The sequence below is a fragment of the Myotis nattereri genome (assembly GCF_964212035.1).
Source record: "Myotis nattereri genome assembly, chromosome: 1".
Classification (NCBI taxonomy): Eukaryota; Metazoa; Chordata; class Mammalia; order Chiroptera; family Vespertilionidae; genus Myotis; species Myotis nattereri.
In genome coordinates, this window is record NC_138075.1 from 50,927,678 (window position 1) to 50,953,737 (window position 26,060).

The 26,060-nt window shown below is 41.0% G+C and overlaps 1 protein-coding gene across 4 annotated transcripts in view; it reads left to right on the forward strand.

The window, feature by feature from the left end:
• Window positions 1-26,060, forward strand: part of RORA (RAR related orphan receptor A) — a gene marked incomplete at its 5' end in the record, with an annotated part of 724,182 nt that overhangs the window by 661,563 nt on the left and 36,559 nt on the right. Inside the window, one exon of one of the 4 annotated variants that reach the window (XM_081094739.1) lies at window positions 11,651-11,909. The exons of the other annotated variants lie outside the window; for them this stretch is intronic. Coding sequence (XP_080950865.1) covers window positions 11,651-11,909 — 259 coding nt within the window. Of the gene's footprint in view, window positions 1-11,650; window positions 11,910-26,060 lie in introns of those variants that run through there. 4 annotated transcript variants of the gene reach the window in all.

The window sequence follows — 26,060 nt, forward strand, 5'->3', positions numbered from 1 at the left end:
GCTGCTTTTAAGATTCTCTCTTTGTCTTTAACCTTTGACATTTTAGTTATGATGAGTCTTGGTGTGGGTCCCTTTGGGTTCATCTTGTTTGGAATTTTGCATTTTTCTAGACTTATATGTCTATTTCCTTCACCAGGTTAGGTAAGTTTTGTGTCATTATTTTTTCAAGTAGGTTTGCAAGTTCTTGCTCTCTTCTCTCTCTGGCATACCCAGGATGTAAATGTTGGTACACTTGAAGTTATCCCAGAAATAACTATCCTCATTTTTAAAATTATTTGTTCTATTTTTTGTTCTGATTGGGTATTTTTTGCTTCCTTATATCCCAAATTACTGATTTGATTCTTGACTTCATTTTCTCTACTGTTGATTCCCTGTAAATTATTCTTCATTTCAGTTAGTGTATCTTTTGTTTCTGACTGCTTCTTTTTTATGGTTTCCATGTCCTTTTTTATGTTGTAGAAGTGCTCACTGAGTTCCTTGAGTATCTTTATAATTTTTGTTTTGAACTCTGTATCTGTTAGAGTGCTTGCCTCTAATTCATTTATTTCTTGTTCTTTCACTTTGAAATTGTTTCTTTGTCTCCTCATTTTGGCTGCTTCCCTGTGTTTGTTTCTGTGTATTAGGTAAAGCTGCTATGTCTCCTGGGTTTGGTAGAGTGGCATAACATAGTAGGTGTCCTATAGGGACAATGGCTCAGCCTCCCCATTCACCTGAATTGGGCACTCCAGGTATGTTCTCCTCCCACCCCCACCATGTGGACAGTGTACACCTGCCTATTGTAGTTGAGCCTTGATTGCTATTGACAAGCCAATGGGAGGGATTTACCTCCAGGCTGATTGGTTGCAAGGACTGGCTGTGACCACCATGGAAGACCAGCTGTGCAGGGGCCCATCCCACAAAGTAGGACTTAATTTCAGTGGGCTCTGGTGCCAGCTGAGTTCACCCCTTGAGTATGTCAGTTGTGGAGATTGTTAGGTGGTACTTGGACATGGTCTGAAACTGTCCACTGAGTGTGCTAGCTCTTGAGCCTCCCAGGAGGTGAAGGACAAGGTCAGCCACCACCTGTGTTCTGCCCAGGGCTATCAGCATGAGCTGAAAAGCTATATGCAGATGGCTGATACTTTTGCTGGGCTTTGAAGTGCCCAGGAGAGGCCAAAGTACAAACGATGGCTAACTGCTGCTAATGCCAGGTCTGTGGCCACTTAGTGAGAGGTACAGGGCATGCTAAGACCAGATGCTACTTTTTTTTAGAGATTTTAGGAAAGTCTGAAGCATAAGCCACTGGAAACAGCTGGGTAGGATGGTGTCTCAGGAAGTCACCAGGGTGGGATGAACAGTGTGAGCCTGGTTGATAGAGACTCAAATATGGTGCCCACCTGCTGGTTCTGTAGGGGAGGTCTCAGAAAAGGATCAGTGACCTCTGCCAGCACTTTTGTCTTGGAGAAAACTGCCCCTCCAGCTCTTGTGTTGATGCTCAACAATTCAGTTTCTCCCCATATATCCCTGGTATCTTTCTGGCTGCTGCCCCAGCACTGGATCTCAGAGGGAGTGAGTCCAAGTAAGTTGGTGCATGGGCCCTTCAAGAGGAACTGTCTGGGACTCCAGAAGCCCTCCATCTAACTCAGCCACAATCCCTACTGGATTTTACAACCAGAATTTAAGGGGAATTATCTCCCTGGCACTGGAACCCTGGGCTGGTGGGGCTGAGACTCCTCACTTCTCAGGGGACCTCCGCAGCCAAGATATCCCTTCTGACTTTTATCTGCCACATGTGGGTATGGGAACAGACTGTTCCATGTCTCCAGCCCTCCTGCCTATCTTCATGTGGCTTCTTCGTTATAGCCTTAATTGTAGGACTTCTGTTCAGCTTTCAGGTGGTTCTTAATGGTTGTGCTGTAGTTTAGTTGTAATCTTGATGTCCTCAGTGTTTTTCAAAGTGACATACATTTTAACATATAACCAGACTACATTCTGTGGCTGGATGATAATTTTCAACCTAAACTGCCTGAAGAAGTCAGTCAAATTCTCTAGAGAGATTGAAATTTAATGCAGTCTCATAGGGAACAGAATAAATACTTGTTCTGATAAACGTTTTTGCTTTGCCCAATAGAGAATACAAATGGTTAGTTGACATAGTCCAAAAATGAACTAAAACTACAAATTCCAATTATTCACAAATTGCTTGTTATAACTCAACTAGCTTCCTTCAGAAAAAAACAACTATAGTAATTTTTGATTATGTATAATAAAGAAAACAAAAAGTAGCCAGAATTTAGAAAGTATACATTTGTGGCTTGGAATATTTTTTTTTTGGGGGGGGGGGAGCATAAAATTTGTTTAAGTCATGTTAAATCAATTTGCCATTCCTTACAACATATGTACATGATGACATTGAGAAAAGATCAAGAAACTTTCTCAAACTGAACAAGCTTTGGATAATTACCCAAGACCATAATGCAAATAACAGAAAGGTGATTGTCTTACCCTCTGGGTGATTAGTCACCATTTGCACCTTCCTAATCCAGCAATACTTTACCTAGGATGAATCTATCTTCTTGTAACCTCTTCTATCAGGGACTATCTGAGAACTTAGGAAGTAAGCAGATAGGCCTATGGCTGCCAAAAATAGAGTCCCAAAGTTCAAGCTGGTGCCCTTGACTCGGAGGAAATCCCTGTAGACCCAATGTATCCTACTTAAAACGGTTTTTACACAGGTCCTCTGACAAACTTTGGTTATCTGGTTAGGTTCCAAGCACATGGCTAATTCTAAGATGAAATATTAGTTATAAATAAAGAGGCCCTCATTAGATGGAGCATATGACTAGAGATGGAACTCATAAAAGGGGAAAAAGAGCTATTTAAAAAATCAGCATAATGGACATTTAGTTTGGGGGCAAAATGTCATCTAAATCTTAGAAGACCCTCAGAATATTATAGCATATATAATAATCTTGTGCTTTGGGGGTAAATTTCTGATAAATTTTAAAATATTTTATAATAACACTTCATCAGGAAAGTCAATTACGTTCAAAATGCTCTCAGAGAAAAAATAAATGTCATGATTTTAGAAATATTTCATAAAATATACTTACGATACTACCTCCTTTGTTTTGATGTGCTTGCTTGGATAAAACTAGAGCTATTTGAAAATTCAGCTATCCCAAATTACTTACTAAGGCTCTAATCGGCTCAGATTCCTGCTCTTTGCTCTGGTGATACTCTAAAAACATAATGCTCACAAAGGTTTCTGAAGTTAGGAGAATTTACTTCATCAAATTTGTTGAGAGAACTACCTAGAAAATAACTTATATTTGTTTCCAATTTGCAAGATGTTTCTTTTGTAGCCCTAGGGAATGGTGCTCCTGATGAACCTCAGGCCTGACAGACTAGAGGAGGGAGGACAGAATTTCCTGTTTATTCTCCCATCCCAGAATTTGTAACAGTTGACACTGGAGATTTAAGCTCAAGCAAGGCTGAGCTTATATCTCATTACATAACAGTACAAAGTAACTTAGTCAAAACACACTGTTCACTACCCTGGCCCCTCCGGTCACGTAATCATGACCTCTGTGATTCCTGCTCCTTCCAAGTGAAGGCCAAACCATGTGTCATCTTATGCATCCTCTTCTAGGCCAGAAAGCCCTTGCTCTCTAGTTCCCAGGTAAATGTAACAGTTGAGGTCTTAAGAAAGTGAGTTAATTTTGCAGAGCATTAATGCAGATTCTCCCAAAGCAACTTGAAGTTCAACCTTCACATAATCTGAGTACTAGGCAAAAAGAATACAGGTAGTAGAAAATTGTTGCTGCCAGCAAGAGTAGGAGAAGAAATTTCTTTAGAGTAATAGAGAATAACACATATCCAGTGACGGTGGGATAAATCAGAGAGTAAGAGTTCGCTATTTAAAGAATATTTATTGGGTACATATTGCAGTTAAAGCATTTGGAGAGATTCAAACATTTGGGGAGATTCAAACATTTGGGGATGATGTAGGAATATATGCTTCAATAAATCTCTTCCTTGTCATTTATCATTGAATTGGGGAGAACAAACAAATGTTCCTGGAGGGAAAGGGGGTAGGCAATGTATTCACAAAAGGAAGATAAGGAAGTTCAAACTGGATACATGAATGGTGAAGGGCAGCATCTATTGTCATTTGCAAGGTTTCTTCATTTTAGAAGGCTCTGAGGAGGAAGTGAGGTTTGACTTCAAGATGGGGTATCCATTGGAACCTGAAATGATGAGAAAGGGGAAGCCATGAACTTTCAGCTTAGAGGACCCCATTTGTGCCCAGTGGATGTCATAGGATGCTGACTTTGGCTGCTGACACACATGCATGTTCGCCTACCACACCTTCCCAGAAGCATGGGGAGCAGTCAATGGCAACATCGTCACCTGCAGAGCAAGCAGACCTGAGAAGATAGCCTGGACACTCAGAGCAGGAAAAACATATCCCTAAAATATTTAGATGAGTAATATAAAACTTTTCAGATAACGGCCTTCTCTACTTTTTCATGATCTGCTCATAAAAGAGAGGGGGCATGGGAGGAGAGAAATGATTTAAATTCAGAAGTTGTCGCTTAGGCCAGATTTTCCTCCTCCCTGTTTCTATTTATGGAACTATCCACAGCACCTTCAGTTTTGAGAGTAGATTTCATTTGGGGGTGGATAGGGAACAGAGAGCCCCTCATCCACAATTGAGTGGGTCTATATGGAAAGAGAACTTGACATCAAGATAAGAGAGACTCACACACATAGGGTGCATCCCGTTTTTTTCCTAAGCACAGACTTGAAACGCCAGGCACCCCCAAAGCTTTCATTATAGATACATGAACTCCCTCTGCTGTCTGTTCTTCGTTAGGAAGTAGAGGGCCACGGTTTCAAGTAGAAGAGATTCGTGTAACAGAAAGAAGTAGCAGAAAATAGGTCAACAAAGTTGTGACTTCCACAGATGGCTGTTTCAAGATGTGTAAGCTGTGGTTCCACAATCACAGATTCACTTACGAGTATCAGGAGTAAAGGCCGGAAGTGGAAAGATATTTTCTGGGCAGGTGGGAGTGGGGAAGAGGGAGAAGTGGCTTATCATTCTTCTTTCAAACAACTACCACGTAAAGCATCTGTTAAAAGTTTCCTTAAAGTCATTGTGCTCAAAATATGACAGTATTTCTTAGAAAGGAAGTAGAAAAAAATTTCAAGCAATATGAGTGTCCTCCCAACCACCACTGTCCTTCTCTTCCCACCTGTGACTATAATTTCTTTTTCCCTCATTGACCCCATTCTGCTTCACTATCGCAACATGGTGCAATCACTTCGTGTTTCAAACAGTAACCTAACACCAAACAGAATTTTAACATAGCCACGGAGTCTTTTGAACAAGGCTGTGTTGGCAATTATGACACAGGGTAGACGTTGGCAAGCGCTTTCGGAATAATTACAGGGTTCCTCGAGTAGTACAGTATAAATAATTGCTGGTTTAAAAGCATTATTGTGAGCAGCCATTTATACTCAAATTTATATTTGCTCCTTGAAACCAATATACGTCAAGAGTGCCTCGCTCCCGCCCCCACATCCCCACATTGAGATCTCAAGGGCTTTGGAACCTTTTGATTCTATTACACTTTTCACTTAGCAAAGCAACTGCAAGGCATGTCTGGGCTATAGAGTCAATAAGGGTAAGAGTAATGCATTTAATAAATGGGCATGAAGGAAGTAATGAAACTATTCCAGCTCTGGCCACCCGGTGTGCTCCCAGGGTACTGGTGTCCAGAAAGGCCATCTTGGTACAGAGAGAAGCTGAGAACTGCAGTGGTATCACTTTTGCCTGGCAAGTAGGGCATGCCGAAGAAGCTTATCACCTCCGCTTTGGCTTGTGATGGTGTGGCTGTGGGGCACAGAGGACCGAGACACAGGAAACGTGTGGAGATAATGCAGCTCTAAAATAGCCACAGAGACTTATTGAAACATAGATTTTCCTCTCTGTGGAGGTTTTCATGTTAGCCTATGGCACATTAAAAATGGACAGGTGTGTCGGAAAACAGGGTGGGAGGGGCGAAGAAAGCCTGGGTGATGGGGGCGGCTGATTGGGAAGGGCTCCCCTCCCCCGTGAATGCTGAATAGAGGCCCTTCTTTTCCAAGCAGGTGACTGTGACCGTATGTGTCATCTCCTTGTCTTTCTGTCCATTCTGGTGGCTTCTCTTACCCAGTATGAGAACTCCCCGGGGATTTTCACATCCTGAATGTTTCTCACCAAAGTAGCTAGTGTTCTAGGATAATGTGTTTTTTTGTTTCAACTGCTGTTCCTGGTTTCTGCTCTCGAAAACCCTCTTAAGCCATATTTTCCATGATTGTTCAGTGCTGGCTTTGGTATTTAAATAAGCCTTTCAATGGGTCATTAGCTCTGTAATTAATTCCAGCTATTTTTAAATGGTGCCTTGGTTATTAAAGAGCTGCCATATTCTCAACAGTCTTGTCTTTCTTGGAGCGTCCCTAAGCATTAGCTGATTTTTTTTTTAGTGCCAAAAATATTGTAATCTTTTTTCTCCTTTCACAAATATTCCTCATTGATCGGAAGAGTCAAACTTTTGAATGAGGGCAGGAAATATTTAACTATTACACTTCTGTATGATAGTCTTGGGCTTTTATTCTTCTTTCAGATGATCTCAACAAATTACCATCAAGGACGTCCTGTAGGCCAAGTGCCCTGCCCTATATGTATTTACTTACATTTTCAAAATCAATATTGGCAAATCAATATTAGCTCCAGAGCTAGAATTAGAGCCCAGGCCACTTGACTCTTAGCCCATTCTTTCCATTTCTTTATGCTTTGTTATATAATATTAACTTAGCTGTTAGCCTCTGTGACACTTACCAATTCTAATATTAGAACCAGCAAGCCTGGCCCCACACCCTTGGCAGATGTCAAAATCAATTTCAGCACAGTGCATCTCAACCAGTATCCCAAACATCCACTGGAAACCCATCTGAATTAGGAAATGAGCTGACACCCACTTGCTACCTTGACCTTATAAATAATCCCAGGATAAAGCAGTCATTTCTGGTTCAGAAAAACAGATGGAGATTAACTTTGATTGTTGAGTATTATCTGAGATCAAGTCAAAATACCCATAGCTATTATTGCTATAATAATAATAGCAATAGCGGCTACCATTGTGTGCCAGGCACTGAGCTAGTTGCTTAGATGTATTCTTGCATTTGAGCCTCATAACACCCTGTGGAATAATTACTCTTATCTCCATGGTACAGATTAGAAAATCATAGACTGGAGAGGTTAAATAACTTGCCCATGATCTCTGAGCTAATAAGTGGCCGACTTAACATTTAGGCTCCCATCTGTCTATCTCTAAAGCTACTCCTGACATCTAAGCACACACAGGGCGCCCATGTGAGGACTACTTTTGGGCTAGCCCTTGATGTCAGAAGAGTAGTTACCATCTTTCTCTCCATGAGCGTGTCCCTTCCCCCTCCCTCAGCTCCCATGCCCTTTTTTTCCTAATCCTGTAAATTCCTTTGGCATCTTTGGGTTGTAGGTTCTCATAAAAGTAGTTCAGAAAAGAATGCTTTCCCCCACTGATCTTATTATTTGTTTGTTTCATTTTATGATAAATTAGGAATCCTTTAAGTTATTTTGGTTCTTGCCGCAGAGTTTTTATACTGGAAGAAAAACTTGCTTAGGGCTGTGTAGGATAGCTTTAACAACCCTTTCATTCCCTCTAGGGCAGTGGTTCTCAACCTTCCTAATGCCGCGACCCTTTAATATAGTTCCTCATGTTATGGTGACCCCCAACCATAAAATTATTTTCGTTGCTACTTCATAACTGTAATTTTGCTACTGTTACGAATTGTAATATAAATATCTGATATGCAGGATGTATTTAGGTGACCCCTGTGAAAGGGTCGTTCAACCCCCAAAGGGGTCTCGACCCACAGGTTGAGAACCGCTGCTCTAGGGTGATAGGGATTAACTAGTACATGCTAGAAGCAGGTGATAGGATACCCTAACCCACTTCTTTGGAGCACCTGCTGTATGTCAGTCACCGAGCTAGGCACTGGGAATAGAGATTGAGAAAGACAGGCCCCTGCTCCATAGACCTTCCATTCTAAACATGTGGAGAGGGCTGGTAGTTACATAGCATTCCAGGAAATGAGAAATGCTCTGAAAAATGAATTCAGTTGTTATAATAGCAAACGACTTGGGAAGAGAGGACTAGGAATGCCTCTGGTGTTTGATTTCTGTGGACCCTAAGACAAATATTAAGGGAGACTTTAACTTAAGAAGCAAGTTAAGCTTCTGTAGCTCTAGGTATGTCTGAAGTGCATGTGGTGCATGTGGCTAGGTCTGAGACCGGGGAAATGTCAAGTGGACACAGGTTCATTCCAGGGTAATCTTCCTCCGTGGCTCTCCCATCATTTTTCTGATCTGCTGGGACCTCTCTTCGCCCTTAGTTGCCCAGCATTCTGTCTGTGACGCCAGAGGGTACTGCCTCTCCTAATGTGAACCATGAACTATCCCACTTCCTGTCCTCAAGGTCAGCCCCCTCCCCCCCCCCCCCCCCCCCGCAGCTGCCAAGGCGTCAGCCAGCCACGCTAATAAACTAACCTTTGCCCACTCCTCTCAAGTGAGTGATTTCTGTTGACCCTGGTTCTACTGTTCCATCTGTGAAATGGGAGAGCTGATATGTTGGGAAGATGGCAGGAGAATGAGCCATGTGGGTGGTGGCCGCTCCTGGGTTTCACCCCAGGTAGGTAATCTCAAAACAATCACTTTACCTCCCAGAGCCTCAGTTGCTAAAAAAAATAATAAAAAAAAGAGGGGTCTGATTGGGTCATCTCAGAGGTCCTTAAGGGTCAGAAATCTGTGATTTGAAAGGGTCATTTAGCTCTTTAGAGCATGCTAAACAAAACAAAAGCCATGACTGTCTAAAGCTAAGGAGCTTCAGAGGAGGAAGAAGGCCAGCAAGGCTCGTTGCAAGGCAATAGATCTTTCAACTTCCCTTCCTGGGGAGAACTAGTGCGGGCAATGGACTCGCATTGCGATTGCTTATGAAATGAAAAAGTGACTCTTCATACGCCCAAATTGTGTTTAATATCTTAAGCCTTCGAAATAGCAGGTTTTAACTGTCAGCCACATCTGCTGACAAGGATGTGGGTAACTCAGCAGAGACCAGAATGAGCCAAAGCATCCAAATCATTTTCTTGTGTAAGTGACCAGCTTCTACTTCTTGTTATCTGTCATTGTACTCCACATTGAGGTCAGAGTGGTAAAGCCATTATGCAGTATACATTTCCTTTTGCTTAAAAGGCATGAGATGATCAAGACAACAGGCTAGGGCACTGAATCACTCTCACCAGCCATTTCCAAATGCTGAAAGTAAATATGCATAGATCTCTTCTGCCTGGGTATATTAATGTGTTGCATATTCCCTGCAGAGCTATAGTTATTACTTAAGTTATTTCATTTATGGAATCATGTGAAATCTCCTTGCAGAAATCTAAATGATGAAAAGGGACTGCTTACTGCATAGCTCTCTTGTCTGCCTCTAAAGGTGTTGCCTGAGTGTGACAAAGAGCAAGTGGTCCACACAATGAATCTTTTGCACAATCTAAATTAGCAGAAAGAGCAGCAAAGCCAGCACAGTTCTGCAAAATGCTTCTTTTGTTTTCTCTAAGTGTGGTCATGATTTCACACAAACGAAAACTTATTTTTATAAGGCTGTATTTGGTGTAATTTGAGGTGTGAATTCAGCCATTCATTGCTTGAACTTTTATTATTTCAGAATTAAGGTAGCATTATTTAGACTTCTTCATCTCCTTTGAGTCACATTTTCATTTTTTTTTCCGACTGCCCTTGAGGAAAACAAACAACATTAAGAAAGATTATTTTTTTTCCCAATGAAAGCTTATTGTATGGTGACAATAGTTTTAATCTCTTTAATGTATAAGGGAGAAGGATTGATCATTGATAACATTTCTGTTGATATTTTCCAGATATCATTCTGTAGCAAAGTTTCTTAATGTATTTTTGTTGAATACTGTGTAGGGGGAAATCATGATACCTAAATTGTAAGTTTTATGACTTTAAACATTATTTTTTTAAATGACTATGTTTGGGGTTGGGTGTGAACAACTTAAAACATTAAAATTCCCACCAAGATTTCAAGTCTTAGGTGTTCCTCTCTTGTATTTTTTACTGAGTCAAAAGCAGCTCAAATATAAGCAAGTATGTCCTTTGGCCATTTAGTTTCAAAAATCACTTATATTTTGTTTTATGAAATGAGCTGCATTGTCTTTGTGATTTAATTGATGGCTGGGGAAAAATATATGCTTATGAAAAAACCCTGGAATCTTACTTGTGGCTACTTCACAAACAAATAATAAAATAGAATTTTTTTTTTGTTTTTTATGTTAAAAATGAGATAGGAGAGAATGGAAAGTGACATTGCATTTTCAGTTTATAATTTGAAAGCATAGAACATAAGTGAAATTAAAAGATCACCATAAGTGTATCACCAGATGTCCCACCCTCCCCAACTCAGGCAATCTCTTTGTGAGAACTCAACTTGGAGATTTAAAAATCATTGCAATAAAAATGTAATATTAAAAATGCTATACTACCACTACAGCAAGTATGACAAATATGTGACATCCTGGGAATTTACAAAATATTTCCTTATCCAAAATTTGGTATTTCCCTGGTTGAGTGGCTCAGTTGGTTAGAGCATCCTCCTGTATATCAAAAGGTTACATGCAGGTTCAATTCCCAATCAGGGCACTTACCTAGGTTGCAGGTTTGGTCCTCAGTCAGGGCGCATATAGGGTACAACAAATCGATGTTTCTCTCTCTTTAAAAAAAAAAATCAATAAAAGCATATCCTTGAGTGAGATTTAAAAAAAAAAAAATGTTATCTTTCTCTTAGAGTGTTTGAAACCAAAGAGTAGAGCAAATACTGTTTTATATTTAGCCTATTCCCGAATGCCTTGTTTGTTTCTTAAATTAATTCATGGATCATGAATGGGGGGAGGAAAATAACAGGAACAACAGAGTACCCTGGTGATATGATAGCAAATACCACTTCCTAATGCTTACTCCCTACCTCAGAAAACAGCTTTATTTTCTTCTCTCTTGTGCACCAGTTGATTGCAGAGCGAGAAAATACAGGGCAACTCTGTTGTTTAATGGTGTACCATTAACTCCACCCACACAGCGCGCTTCATTCTACAACCTTCATAACTTTGGGATGAAGCATGGTGTTTTGTTGCTTGTTTTTCAACATAATCAGGCAACAGACACAGTACATAAAAGGTGTTACACAGCATCAGACATATCAAGAATACCAGAAATTTGTCTACTTTGTCAATAAGGCCATGCTAAACTGTACATATCAAGAAGTTCAAGGGAAGTAATATAAAGCTACTCCGATAGTTGTATACTTTTGTCCACCACATTATTTTGAACCAACATTTCGTACCTTTAAATTTAGTATTTATACTTGCCTTCCGAAGTTTGAGGATTTCATCCTTCACTCTCAATATTTCTCAGAAAGGAACACATCTTCCTGTCAAAATTATTGGGTGACTTTGGCAACCTCAGGCCACCTATGAACTGAAAAGTGTTCTATGTGTTGGAGGACCCAGAATGGATCGCCCAAAAGTTCTCTTTTGGGAAAGTACCAGCCCAGTGCCCGAAATGCTGGAGAGTGGAAAGTCCTGGTCTCGGCAGGGAAATGACGGTAGTGTTCTTGGAGACAGTGTTTTCGCATGGCTGACATTAATGACAGCCCGATGCTCTGCACTCACTGAATGTTTTCATTCCAGAAGAGCATCAAAACCACTGAGTCCTTTCAAGTCATCTTCTTTTACTGCAAAACCAGAAACCATGCCGACAACGACTTTCGGTAATAACCTGTGTCCCAGCTGCAGGCTGTATTAAACGCCTTGTCATATAATTTTCTAATTTGTGTGTAGGTAGTTGTAGCAAACAACTTCGTTTATTTCAGAGCATGACATCAAAAAGCATACTTGAGTGCAGCAGCGATGGCAATGGAATCAGAATTTCCACGAAGCCCACTCTAATTGAACGGTATGGTGAGGAGAAATAAAATATGAGGCTCCGAGTTTCCTCCCAAAGTCATATACATTATTAGGTAATGAAGCTGATTTTATTTTAACAAATGTACTGGGAGGTATGCTCCCACGTGAACATTGCCCCTTCAAGGCACTCAACTGGGGAGGCTAATAAATACTTGCGCCAAAAATGCTCACGGTCACTGCCAAAAACCCATATGCAATTCCTCTTCTGGAACTACTTTAAGCTCCTTTAGCAGTGTTTTAATATTTTCCATCGTGGCCATTGTTCTCCTGGAAAACTGAATTCGATTTTTGAAAACAACCAATAGCTAATCGTAAGAGAAGAAATCAGCCCAGGCCATTTTCCTTAAAAAAAAAAAAAAAAAAAAAGACTATAAAGTGACAAACTTGTCTTTCTCATCTCATTGGTACGAAGAACAGTTGCCAAAGAAGTGGTTCAAAGTAGTTTGTGGCAATGACATCACTACTTTGAAGGTCAAGCCTCATTTTGGGGTAGAGACTGATGCCAGTGATTTTATTGGAAGAAAATATTGGCCGCTAATTTTCTTCTTCCAGAAAATTAACGTGGTAGATGACAGCAGTAACAAAGACAAAGGACATTTGTCCTAGCCAGTTTGGCTCAGTGGATAGAGCATCGGCTGGCCCACAGACTGAAGGGTCGCGGGTTCAATTCTGGTCAAAGGTATGTACCTGGGTTGCAGGTTCAACCCCCAGCCCTGGTCCAGGCACGTGTGGGAGGCAACCAGTCAATGTGTATGTCTCACATCGATGTTTCTCTCTCTGTTTCTCCCCCTCCCTTCCACTGTCTCTAAAAATCAATGGAAAAAAATATCCTGAGGTGATGATTAACAAAAAAACAAACCAAAAAAAAGGGCATTCAGAGGCAACACAGGAGCACCTCCCCCCAAGCAGTAGGCATCCGTTGTCTAGATCATCCTACTCCTGATCATACACGCTTCTGGTTGGATCAGAATTACTACTCCCTGACTAACAAAATTGTACAGCACACAGTGAGTGAGGGAAGCTGAATGGAGGGAGAGCCAAAGGGAAACTCCTGCCCCAAAGGACCCCAGAATGGTGACTTCCGCTGTCATAATCTATGGTAATCACTGGAGGATTCCGACTTCAGCCACCAGGTCAGAAGTCACTCGGAGGCAGCAGAGTTTGGTCCTGGGGCTGCTCGGTGCTTTCACAGCAGTCAGCACGTACTTCGCTGTTTCTGGGCTGGGCAGACCTCACTCAGCCATGGGGGTCAAGACAAGGGCACGCTGGGAATCCAGTGGAACTGGTAGTTGTGACACAGAAGCTTTCCCCATGAAATGTCATGTGGAACTATCAATATTTCATCCCATTTCACAGTTCGGTGGTTTGGAGATACAAAAATGAGCTTTCTTAAAGTTTCACTTTTTAAGGTTTGGGAGATGTTACTGAAGAATGTAGGAACTGCTGCTTATTTTCTGGCCCCCGTGCCTTTCTCCCAGGGCTTGTCTGGGCTTTGCTGTACGTGGGGAAGAGCAGCACACCGGCATGAAATGCCGGCAGCCTTTCTGGAGAAACCTCGGAGATCTTAGATCTGCTCCTTGGGACCTCACACCCCTTGGCCCACTGGCCACTTACACCCATTGCTGAAGTCTTTGTAACTCACTTCCCCAAGTTCAGCAATTACTCTCTCAATACACACACCAGACATTAATTCAAATAACAGTTAATACAAATTTAAATTCCTAGAATATTAAAATACATCATTAGGCTCTAACCAGTTTGGCTCAGTGGATAGAGCATCGGCCTGTGGACTCAAGGGTCCCAGGTTCGATTCCAGTCAAGGGCATGTACCTTGGTTGTGGGCACATCCCCAGTAGGGGATGTGCAAGGAGGCAGCTGATAGATGTTTCTCTCTCATTGATGCTTCTAACCCTTTATCCCTCCCCCTTCTCTATAAAAAATCAATAAAATATATTTAAAAAATAAAATAAAATATATCATTAGTTTAAGATATTCATTATAATTGACTCTTAGGGTTTTCAATTTTCTCCTACATCATACTTTTTGCTCCCCATGGTGAAGTCCACAGGGATGAGGAGTAGAAAACAGTGGTATCAGGTGGGACTGAGGTCTCCTCGGCCCCTTTGCCTCTCCCACAGGTTAGACTAAAGGCAGCCTGATTGCCTCTTTCAAAGTCTGGTTTTCTCCATGTTAATCTCTTCCTTAAAGCTTCATTCAGGAAGGTCCCTGGAATGACACAATATAAAAATCACACGGATCTTTTAAAACCATTGCTGTCACTATACCTAAGATCTCCCGGCTTCATTGATGATGTTGTGTTTACAAAGTGACTTGAACTTTGATATAGGTTCTCAAAGACTATTTGTAAAATTATATCCAAAGAAAACGTACTTTGAACTTGATTAGGAATGTCCAAAAATCAAGAAAGAAAGGAGAGGAGGAAAGAAAAGAAAAGAATAGATTCACTCTAAAATGGACTGTGCTATCTAATTGGCAAATGAAATGTCCCTCTTGCGTACCATTCACTTCAGCAGACCCAGAGCAGGAGAAAGACTTGCAGTGTCATAGATGGATGAATTCACGCTCAAGAAACATTTTGAAATATTTCTTTGGTAAGAGTTACCTGACTTGCTATTGACAATGGTAAATTTTATGGTCAGGTTATCAGTTCATCTTGCCTAACTGACAATTCAAAAAGCTGATTCCAAGAACAACAAATTGGCTTCAATAGAAAGACTATTTGTTTATGTTAGAGGGTGGGGATGGGTGAGGACCAGTCAAGCTTATTCTTGTGACATATTTTAAAGGATATTTTAAATGAATAGTTCCTGTCAGATGTTAGCTGTCTTTCTGATTATTGATGGATGTGTTTGAGGTGTGACTGATTTCTTTTTAAACAAACATACCAAGATTATGCACCCCTCGTCCCCCTCCAAAAAAAAAAAAAAAGCCTGTCCCATTCAGAATTTCAGTTTGGAAGTCTGCACATTTCTTCAGATGATTTTTTCTAAGCCTTTAAAAATTTTTCTTGTAGCTCCATTTCTTGGAATTGCTTTCAGTGACTGCGTTGTGTCCCTTTGAATAGCAGTGAAGGCAAAATAAGGGCAGTTCATGGTGACTAGTTGGGTTAATTTCCTGGAGCATTGGCCTCACTCCAGCCTCCGCTCTGGACACTGGCTCCCCGACATCTCACAAGGATGGCACTTGTCTGCTGAGTATGCTTCTGTGTTCCCACCAGACCCTGCTTCAGAAGTTACTTCTCTGTGCCTGATGTCCTTGGGATGGCCTTGGACTTGGTCCTTGACATATAATGCCTTAGACCAGGGGTCCTCAAACTACGGCCCGCGGGCCACATGCAAATACAAATATTATATTTGTTCCCGTTTGTTTTGTTTTTTTACTTCAAAATAAGATATGTGCAGTGTGCATAGGAATTTGTTCATAGTTTTTTTTAAACTATAGTCCGGCCCTCCAACAGTCTGAGGGACAGTGAACTGGCCCCCTGTTTAAAAAGTTTGAGGACCCCTGCCTTAGACAGTGTAGCTGCGGACCATGTAGCTTGAGGTCCTAAAATGTTTTACTGACGGAGAATGTTTTCTTTTGAGAAATAAACAAATAATGAGCAAAAGAGAGATAGAAAGGGAGAGGGAAGGAGAGAAAGAGAAAGAAACAGCTTACATCTGTCCTAGCACATTCCATTGACATTGTTTACCTTGAAGGGAAAAAAGTACTTTCTTCTCCATCAATACCATGTTAGCATTGTGTTGCCCTGTCTCTTCTATACTGACAGGGTGTGGTATTAAAAAGAATTCTCTTTGATTGGTAGTAGTAGACATTGTGGTGTGTTTTTTTGTTTGTTTTGTTTTGTGTGTGTTTTAAGAGGACAAAAAAAGGAGGGAGCAGGTGTATTGGAACAGAGTGCTCTACTCCAGTGAATACTCTGCCTGACCTTTCACTCTAGACATGATGAGAACACTTCAGGGTGCTCCCCTTTCTAAACCAAAATGTGAGAAAATAGACGAATTGGTTGCCAGGTGAGCTTCTCTTCCACTTTTTCCCACCACTTCTCCCTGACTAGATGGCACCTGGTGGATTTTGCTGTAAAAAGATGTGTCTACTGTTAGGGAGATGACAATTTGACTCACTCTTACTCATCAAATGGCAGTGTGAGATAGCAGGCCCAGGTCTGCAGCACTTACCCGAGAGCAGATGAGGGAGCTGAGCCCTGGAGGAAGGTGTCACAAAGTGTGACAGGTGTTTTGTAAAAGTTGCTCATTACACAGGTAGAAGCCTCCTAACCTTAGTCCAGTCTTTTCCCCACTTCACCACACAACTCTTAGAGGTCTCTCTCTCTCTCTTCCTCCACGTACCACCTCTCCAAGAGGCCAGGCTGTGGGCTTTCCCACAAAGTGGGCAGCTGACATAATGCGCACTGGTTTCTTCCAGTCATGCTTTGTACCTGCTGTCGCTTCTGTTAGGCCTCTGCATTAGAAATAAAGCTGCTAAACTCCAAGTCTTCAACTAAAAGAAACATAATGACCTATCCCTCTTCATTCTTCTAATAATTCCCTCAGCTCCAGTTGCAGCTCTTGCCAAATACCACCATCCTTAGAAGATAAATGTTGGTTGCCTTGGCCAGTGTGGCTCAGTTGGTTGAGTGTTGTGCCATGCACCGAAAGAAAGATTGCTAATTCAATTCCCAATCAGGGCACATGCCCAGGTTGTGGGCTCATTCAGAAGGCAGCAATCTATATTTCACTCTCACATAGTTGTTTCTCTCTCTCTCTCTCTCTCTCTCTCTCTCTCTCTCTCTCTCTCTCTCTTTCTCTCTCTCTTTTTCTCTCTCTCTCCCTCCTTCCCTCTCCCTCTCCCTTCCTCTACCTCTAAAAATCAATTTTTAAACATTAAAAAAAGGTAAGTGATGATGATAGCTAACATTATTGAGCGCTTACTATGAGCTAGGCACTGATTCAACAGGCACTGTATTTGGGCATCATATAATAATGAGATAATGAGGTAGGGATCCTTTTCAAGGTGAGGAAGATCAGGCACAGGTTAAGAAATCTCCTCAATTTCTCGTGACTAGTACGTGACAGGCTGGGATTCAACCCCAGGCTCTAGAGCTTACAAACTCAATCTTGACACTTTACCTTCAAGATTGTACTCAACTCCTTTCAAAAAAGTTTTCTCTTCCATCCCTAATTCGTACACAGTGAAGCTAATGTAACAAGAGGAGGGGTGCTGGCAGGCTCTATGTACCTTCTGCATCCCTGATGCTAGTCATGCAGGTTCTCAGCAAGTGGTGGTGGGACTAGCAGCTGGATGGAGCTGGGTGTGAGTGTGCGAAATGTGTGATGTGTGTGGGTGTGGATGATGATGATGATTTAAGATGGTAGCAGCCATTGGCATTAAAAGGGACCTGCTACTCTGAGCTCCTGCTGGGACAGTAAGATGTGCCTATAGCCACTGCCACTGTTAGCCATCAGACCGCGTTTCCTTCTGATGTGAAGTGTGCCACTGTCACTTGTGAAACGCACTTCAAAACCTTGTTTTACTGAAATATCAAAGTGTGTGAATGGTGCGCTTTTACTGCAAAGTAGGAAGATGCACTTATTCCAATGAGAATGTCACACTCACTCACGCACGAGGCAGACACATTGCCAAATGCTGGAAGGCTGATAGCAGGACGTTCAGGATGGGTCATGAAATGTTTGCAGGCAAGAGAAGCTCCTTGGACTCCAGGAGTAGAAACTGAAAATGGGATGATGTTGCAAACCTTATTTTGCTATCTTCGCATGGCTATGGCATTCTTACCTCACCTCCAGGGCATGACTTACATAAAAATAGGTAGCTTCAAGATAAACACCCAAGATATACATTTCCTTTGTTTGGGGGAGGGGGATGATATTTCTTAGGTGCTGTAGTCTGTAAATTGATGCTCAGATGTCAGACCTTCTTAAAATAAATCTGTCAATCTCTTACCTTGGTCCAGAGCATTCCTTCTCCTCATGTCTCACAGCTGCTTAACGTCCCCAAGGCGCTGCTGCCTTTTTCTATCTTTCCCTTTCCTCTGAAGGCACAGCCTCCTGCTCTGCTTTCTCCCCGTTGGCATGGGCCATAGCAATACATGTGCGTCAGATTTCAGCAAGCATTGTTATCTGTTTTCTGATTGATCTTATATATTTTAATTAAGAATGAAAATGTTTCTCTAATAAGCAAGTTTAAAGAGCATGTGTTTAGAGAGAGTGTGAGAGCACACTCCTCAGGCCATTTGTCTGGTTATTCCTCGGCCTGACTGCACTGCCTGTCTTAGAAAAGCATTATGAAAGAGAATTTTCAAAAAATCAACAACATTGAACTGCATTCCTGAGGTGCATCTTTGATGTATTTATTTGAAAACTTAGAACTCGCCATGTCTATTGTTTTTATGTCATTGGCTACATCCTGGAAATTGTAGGTTGAGAACCTAGTAGAACTTTTCTTCCAGGGGGAGTTGTTCACTGATCCTTCAAGATCCTACCGCCTTAAAATGATTAATATGGCAACACCTACCTGGTACACTTCTCTTTCTGGCAAGTCTAAGTAATTTGCTTGTGATTTTTAATAAGCCCAGACCCTTCCCTGGTCTCTTGCCCAAAGTTCTGTTCTCCCAGTTAATTGTAGGGAGACTTTGTGAAGTGGGAGAAAGCATTAAGTGGGAATCTGGGCTGTGGGGTTATCCTCTTAACCATCCTCACCCACTAAAATGGCCTGTAGACCAAGAAGGTTTTGGTTTCACCAGTCTATGACTATGACTATGGATCTGTTGTCATTTTAGTCCTCTATGGCTTAATACAGAGAAGTGTGAATGTATTTTCAAGGTTTAAAGTTATAATTATTTCCAATCTTTTGCCATGAATTCAAACTTAATTTGGTTGGGGAATATTTCTTAAGTGATCTATTCAATGAACAATAACTGATCATCAAAAAAACCATCCAAGCGAATGGAAAGAAGCAATGGGTTCCTTTACCTTGTAAGCTTTGGTGACTTAACCTAGATTCCTGTTATTTTGACCCACTTCTGCATCTCTGCATCCAGCTGACTTTTGTGATGGTACTATAAGTGGTCATAGAAATTGTGCAATTGGAATTAGCAATCAATGGCTGACTTTTGAGGTAGAAGACTTTGGCTCTTTAAGGAGTATTCTGAGGCAAACAGAATGTTTTGAATGATTTATTCAGTGAACTGTAATGATATATGCTAAGCTATATGCTCTATGCCATACTCATAGAAGTCATAGAACTAATATAGATTTAAATAAATGTCCTATTTGTTATGACTCATTTCTGTGTCAACACATTTTCCTGTCTTTGGACTTGTAATTGAAGCACCAGGTTTGTTTATCTTTATATTATATGTACCCATTTAAAAAAGTAAAAGCATCTAAATAGAAGTACCAAGATTATACAATGGGTATAGCTTGAGGTATGCATAGGCAGATGCAAAGATAAGAGAGCTATAAAATGGAGTGGTTATCTTCTTGGGCTTAGATATGAGAACTTAGGGGGAATTGTGTAAAGGAAGGTTATTTCATAAAATGCAGTAAAAGTAATTCTGATGCGTTTGGCTACACAGAAATGAGATAAGATCTCCAGATTTGGTTTGGTTTTTAAAGATGTTCTTTTCTGTTGTTGTGAAAAACAGACTCTGAATGATGAAAGCAAAGAGCTGACTGACCCCATTGCTCTCAACTGTGAGCAAAGGAAGACTTAACCTAAATGTGGCAAAATTGTTCTTGTTAAGGGGAAAAAGGTATTGGTATCTAGAGTGAGGTTGATTGCTAGATAAGATTAGAGGCAGTTCTGTGACTTTTTTTGTCTAGTACGATCCAGAATTATATAAGGGACACACACCCATAGTTGGAAAAGAAGTTACTGGGAATTTCCCTTCAGCAGAGTCTAACCACTTAGTACTATAAAGTGGATTCTCTTTCCTGCTGATATGAAATGACAGTTAACCCACACTGAGAGGTTCAAGAGGAGGATTTTTATTAGATGCTTCTGATCTCAAGGTCCTAGAAGATTTTCCAGAATTATATATGGAAAAAAAAATGCAGTTAATTCTAAAATCTTAGAGGGACCTTATTCCAATTGGGAGTAATTTGGCCAAATGGCCCGATACCTCTGTCTTGGTCCCTGATTTCTCAAAACCCCACAAATTCTCAGCAACAAATATGTTTCATTGTTTACAAAGGCAATAGATATGTTAAATTGAAAAACCAAAAAAGAAGAAACTACTCGTATTGCTGATCTTAATGGCATCACCTTCTATTGGATGATAATTTATTCTAGATTTGACGCACTGGATAAGCGAAGTGAAGTTGGGAAGCTGCTTCTCTTGATGTTCAATTAATTTATTCAAGGCGTTAGTTGGTTACTATCTAGTTACCCAAAAAGGTAAAGAGTCAATTGCCTCAAATTTAGGTATTTTTGTGTATAACTGTGTAGTAGGAGAATTCTAGAGAGAAATTATTCTAAAAATCAAAGTTATCCATTGTTCCTCTATATGAAAAGTCTTCTTTCTCTCTGATTTGACAGAATTTCCCTGTCTAGGGACAAAGAAGTCATTTGTTTTTGGCTTTTAGCAGAGATACATATGCATCAGGGAATGTGAGTCAGTTTCTCTGGAAAGCTTAATCTAGTAGGGATAGAAGCATATTACAAAGGATTAATATTCTGTTCCCATTGTCAGAACTGGCTGCATATTCTCAGAAAGCCACATGAGAAGATGTGCCTGTTGTCCTTATGCTTCAGAGATTTCCTGCAAACACAGCTCCGCTTTCTTTGAATTTCGATGGGGCATTCTGGCCCTGTGTTTTAACTCTTATGCGCCTTTACCTGTATAAAGACTGAAGGGAATAGTTGAAGTTCCAAAACCCCAATTTTGTCTTTTATTTTACATCTATTTTATTTGCAAATTCTTGACCTCTCCGTTGTTTAAGGCATGCTTATGTGTCTGTATCAATGATTTTTAAAAAGCTGTTGTGTTTTCAGCAGAAACCACAGTCACGTTAAAGCCTTTAAGAAGTGGTTTTAAACAGTAGGTAAGGGATAGGACTTGGGAGGGGGCCAAGTAAGGCACGGGACTTTTTTCTTTAATGTTTTCAGTTTGGCAGGGCCCTTTGAGTCAGATATCAACTTAATACTAAGGCTCAAGATGTCAGAGGATGACACATATGTTTATTGTATTTATACATGGGGATCTTGCCATATCCACGATGCTCCTGCGAAACCATGCAAGCCCGGGTGAGAGTTTAGTTGAGTGACTTTGCTGGTGACAGCTGGTATAGAGAGGTGATTTCTCCTTCGATATGCTCTTTTCCTCTCAAGCAGAGACTAAAATACTAACATCTGGATGCATTAGTCTCTCAGGAAGGCATTTTAGGAACCAACAATTTAAAAAAAAAACAACAATAAAAAACTCAGTCTAGCTAGCAGGTGAAAATTACAGTTCCGTGTATTCAGTATTCTCCTTGTGGCAGAGCCTGTAGTGGGTAGTGAGGGCGCGGCGCCCTGGTCCTTGCCAAGAATGATATGCCAAGCTTCCTAAAGCTCCCCTCCCATTTATGTAGGCCTTTTCATCTTCAAAGAGCTTTGCGAGCATTCATTTACCGCCAGCTGCCTGGGAGGTAAGAATTATTCCCATTTTATAGATGGAGGACGTGGAGATGCAAGTGACTTGCTTGCGGCCATCCACGGAGTGGAGGGTCTGATGGAGCCTTGGAAGGACTGCCACCTCCACTTCTCAGCTGGATAGACCGCCATTTCTTACTCTCATATCACCGCCCCTTGAGTTCCCCAGGGAGATAATAACATAAATTTAAAGGCACCAAATAATCTTTAAAAGGAAAGGAACACCAAGTCTGTCTGCTTTATGGCTGGCCGCCTTTACAATTATGTAGATACTAGGAAATCCAGACATAAGTCATTTAATCCTCCTGAGGTTCATTTTCCACATCTGTAGAATGGGCATAACGATACCCCCCTGCTATTCAGGGTTGTTGTGAGCACCAAAATCTAAGCAAGCTAATGAGGACAAAAACTTACAGAACCCTGCAAATGTCAGGCATTATTGTTGCTGCCAGAAATGACCACGAGTCTATACCAAAGGGGAAAGGCTTTTCCAATTAGGGGGCTAATTGCTTAGGTGATGTTTAGTGAGGATCAGGTACTGTCATGAAAGAATCCAGAATCAGTGGAAGAAGAGACTCGACGAAGGAAGCATATGAATGTCATATTTAGGATATAGTTAGTGGGCACAATGGCAGAATAAGTTGATTATCCGTTTGCATAGTATGCAATTGAAACTCAGCCCTTCCCTCCCCGAAGGACCATGGAACAAGCCTGGGCTGGGTCATGGGAGACATTCATGCTGCACTCCAAGCCAGGGTCCAGGATGACAAAATGAGCCAAATCGTTCGAAGCCACCATGAGATGTAATGAGAGCTCTCTGCAAACCCATGTATGGGGTGGCCAGGGCTTTCAGGGGCAGCAGCAGCAAGAGTACCCACAGCCACCACACACAGCACCTTTGCACACTGCAGAGGAGGGCGCCACCTCTAGAAGGATGGTTTGAAAAAAGGCTCCCATCTGGGCAGACAAATTAGGAAAAGGCTCCCTTAGCCAGGCTGTTCCAGCCTCTGTGGCAGGACTCACAACCAGATGAATGTCAGCCCCTACGTGTGCCCCCTGGCCTGGGCTCCACTGGGCAGGACACAATGTCCTTGGAGGTAGGAGGTGGCCAGACCAGAGGGGCCACAAGACTCTAGAAGCCAGGAATTCCCAGCATTGCTTCAGGGAAGCAGGCAAAGGCTACGCCACTCTACCATCCGGCCTTGACATGCACACCGGGCTGTCGTCAGGCCATGCAGAGCCTTTAATACCCAGCAGTTTTGAACTGGGGATAAAATAAAGTGACTAATCCATGAAGGACTCAAGCCATTTTACCGAAAATAAAATCAAATGCCTTGGGGTTTTTCTTTTTAATCTTTATTGGTTTTCCTGCTTACAAAAGTAATACATGCTGGTTGTAAAAATTTCAAACATCAGAAGTATGTAACATAGCAAGTAAAAAGTCCTCAATATTTTCCCTCCAGAAAAGCAAAAAACAAACAAACAAACAAAAAACACTGTCAACAAATTGACGTAAAAGGTATTTTTAAAGCAGTAGCTCTTGACCATTTTTGCAAGACACACGAAATTACTTGCCATTCTTATGTGACATATTCTCATGGGCGTATCCAGGGTTTAGCCATTTCCTGGCAAGCCAGCAGGAACCCCGCCCTGTGCAGTCTAATGCAAGAAAATATGTGATTGTGCAAGTGAGCTAGATGAAAGGTATTATTGGGGTAACCTTGGGTCCATATAAGTTTACTTTTATATGAACCCATCAAAATGTTTAGTCTTTTTACCATTATTAATAGCAAATTCTATAGGACATATCCACACCTGATTGCCACATGCACTGTGTGCAGCAGGCAGTTAAGTGCCAGTGCTGCAAAGGATTGCTGTGGTGGCTGGTATGAACTGCCTGTCATATTATTTGGAGGCTAAGCAGCTTTTCTCTATCCCCACTTTGGAAAGAGCTTACGGACTGCAGAAAATAATTTCATTTCGCTATAAGGCAGGATTTCTTATCAACAATAACAATAATAATAATGACTGTGTGTTGAGTGCCAACAATTTCTAAAAACTGCGTGATGTGCATATATATAGAATATATACTATATATATATATATATATATATATATATATATACATATATAATAATCGTTTATGTGCTGTGTCATTTATATATCATATCATTGAATCTCCACAAATGAAACTGAGGTTCAGAGAGGTTAAGTAACTTTCCCAGCCTTAAAAATTGTTAAAACTTGTTATCAGACACCTTAAGGTCAAAAACTACTTGGAATTTTGTAAAATTGAGGAGAATGACTTAGAAGGTTGATGATTACTTCCAGTTTTAAACTAGTCAGGTAACTCCCAGAAAGACATCTTGATATCAGTTCGAAATAGTACGTAAGTTTAACCAAATTACTTATAACATGTCTTTTGATCCTTGGTAATGGTTGCATACCAAGCGCAGTAATCTCCTGATGTTTGTTACTGGAGAGATTGGATCTTGGCAGTGAAGAATGGTGAGAAGGGGGAACCCTACATTTTTTTAAAATAAAATACTTTCTAAAAAATATATTTTTATTGATTTCAGAGGCGAAGGGAGAGGGAGAGAAAGAGAAAAATACCAAAGATGAGAGAGAATCATTGATTGGGCTGGAGATCGAACCTGCAACCCAGGCTTGTGCCCGGACTGGAAATCAAACAATGACCTCCTGGTTCATAAGTCAAAGCTCAACCACACTGAACTGCACTGGCCGGGTGGGAGCCCTAAATTTTTAGTTAGACAAAAGGACAAAATGTGCCCAAATTTCAGTCTTATCTCTTCCTAGCATTCTGACTTTGGACAAGTTATTTAGCCTCTCTGAATTTGTCTTCTCACTTAAAACATGTAGATGGTCATGATGGTGATAATGATACCACCAACCTCATAGGATTGTTGAAGTAAATGCAGCAATGCCTTGCATTATAAACACCAATACATGTTCACTATTTATTGAGAGTGAAGTGATGGGTATAACTCACACTATTGTATTTTTTTAATTCTTTGGGAAAACAGACATTTTTCTCAAGACCAAGATATATCCCACAATAGGTCCTGAGAAATAAATGCGGTGTTAGAATGCCAGTGCCCATGTCCTTGTCCCTTTTATAATTAAAAGCAAAAAGCAAACTTTGTGTGGAAGTGCATCCAAGGCTCAGTGACAGCCCCGCCCAAGGACCACTTGGCTAATTAGCACACTTGCATTGTCAGATTTCCTGACGCCCCCGCTGCCGCTTGTTGTCAGCTCCTTGAAACTGCAGAAATTTGCCTCTGCAGGTGTGGAGCGCCTGCTTGAATTACTCAGGGCGCATGAGAGAGCAAATTATTTAGGCAATAGAGCTGAAAATGTAGGCAAATTAGAATTTTTCATAGCAAGATTGTTCATTGTTAAGCCAATTCATGATTATCTGTGTGCTTCTTGCTTCAGATATTCCCCCACACAATAAACCTCTTTGCTGAGATGAATATGTATGTGGGCTAATTTAATCAATATACTTGTGACAGGAGTGGTGTCTGACAGAACTCATCCTTTGAAATACTGGCTGAGTTCATGCGTGCAGTATATCTATGGGCCAAGACTCATAATTTGTGTTAAAAGAAGATTATTTTGAAAAGACACAAGACTGCCTGTTGGAAAATGGAAAAGCCTGAGGGATGGACAGCAAAGGGCAAGGGGTTTTTTGCCTTTTCCCTCTTATTGGACTGAAAATTAAAATTTATGAAACTAAACTGCCTTCCTTTTGAAAAATTTGCAAGTCAATGACTACTTTTTTTTTAATTATTCTCAGTGTTACTGTTGAATTCTGTAAATTGACTAAAAGGTGGAGGGGGCGGCTTTTGTGCATTGTTAGATTAAATGGGAGGCTGAGTGCCCTGCTCCAATCTGCAAATGTTTGCTTTCTGGAAATATCAACATGTGTGATCAGATCACATTCAGCGAGTTTACTCTTTGGAGCAGGTGTATTTCAGTCATTTCTTAAAGAGCACTTGTAACTGAAATTGTCTTCTGAGATAAGATTGCTCCCCAGGAGGTAGGCTAGTAGAATAGTTTGGTCGGACCAGCCAGAACCCCTGAACCTTGCTTTGGAGAACCTTCCCATTACCATAATTATCATGAGCTTCTTAGTGAAGCTTGTTGTAATGAATTCTGATTCTTTGTCCCACATTGCCCACTGGAACTAAGCACAAATACAGTGGCTGACAGATGGCCTCCTGCTTGAAAATACAAGTCATCCACAGTGAGTATAGATGACT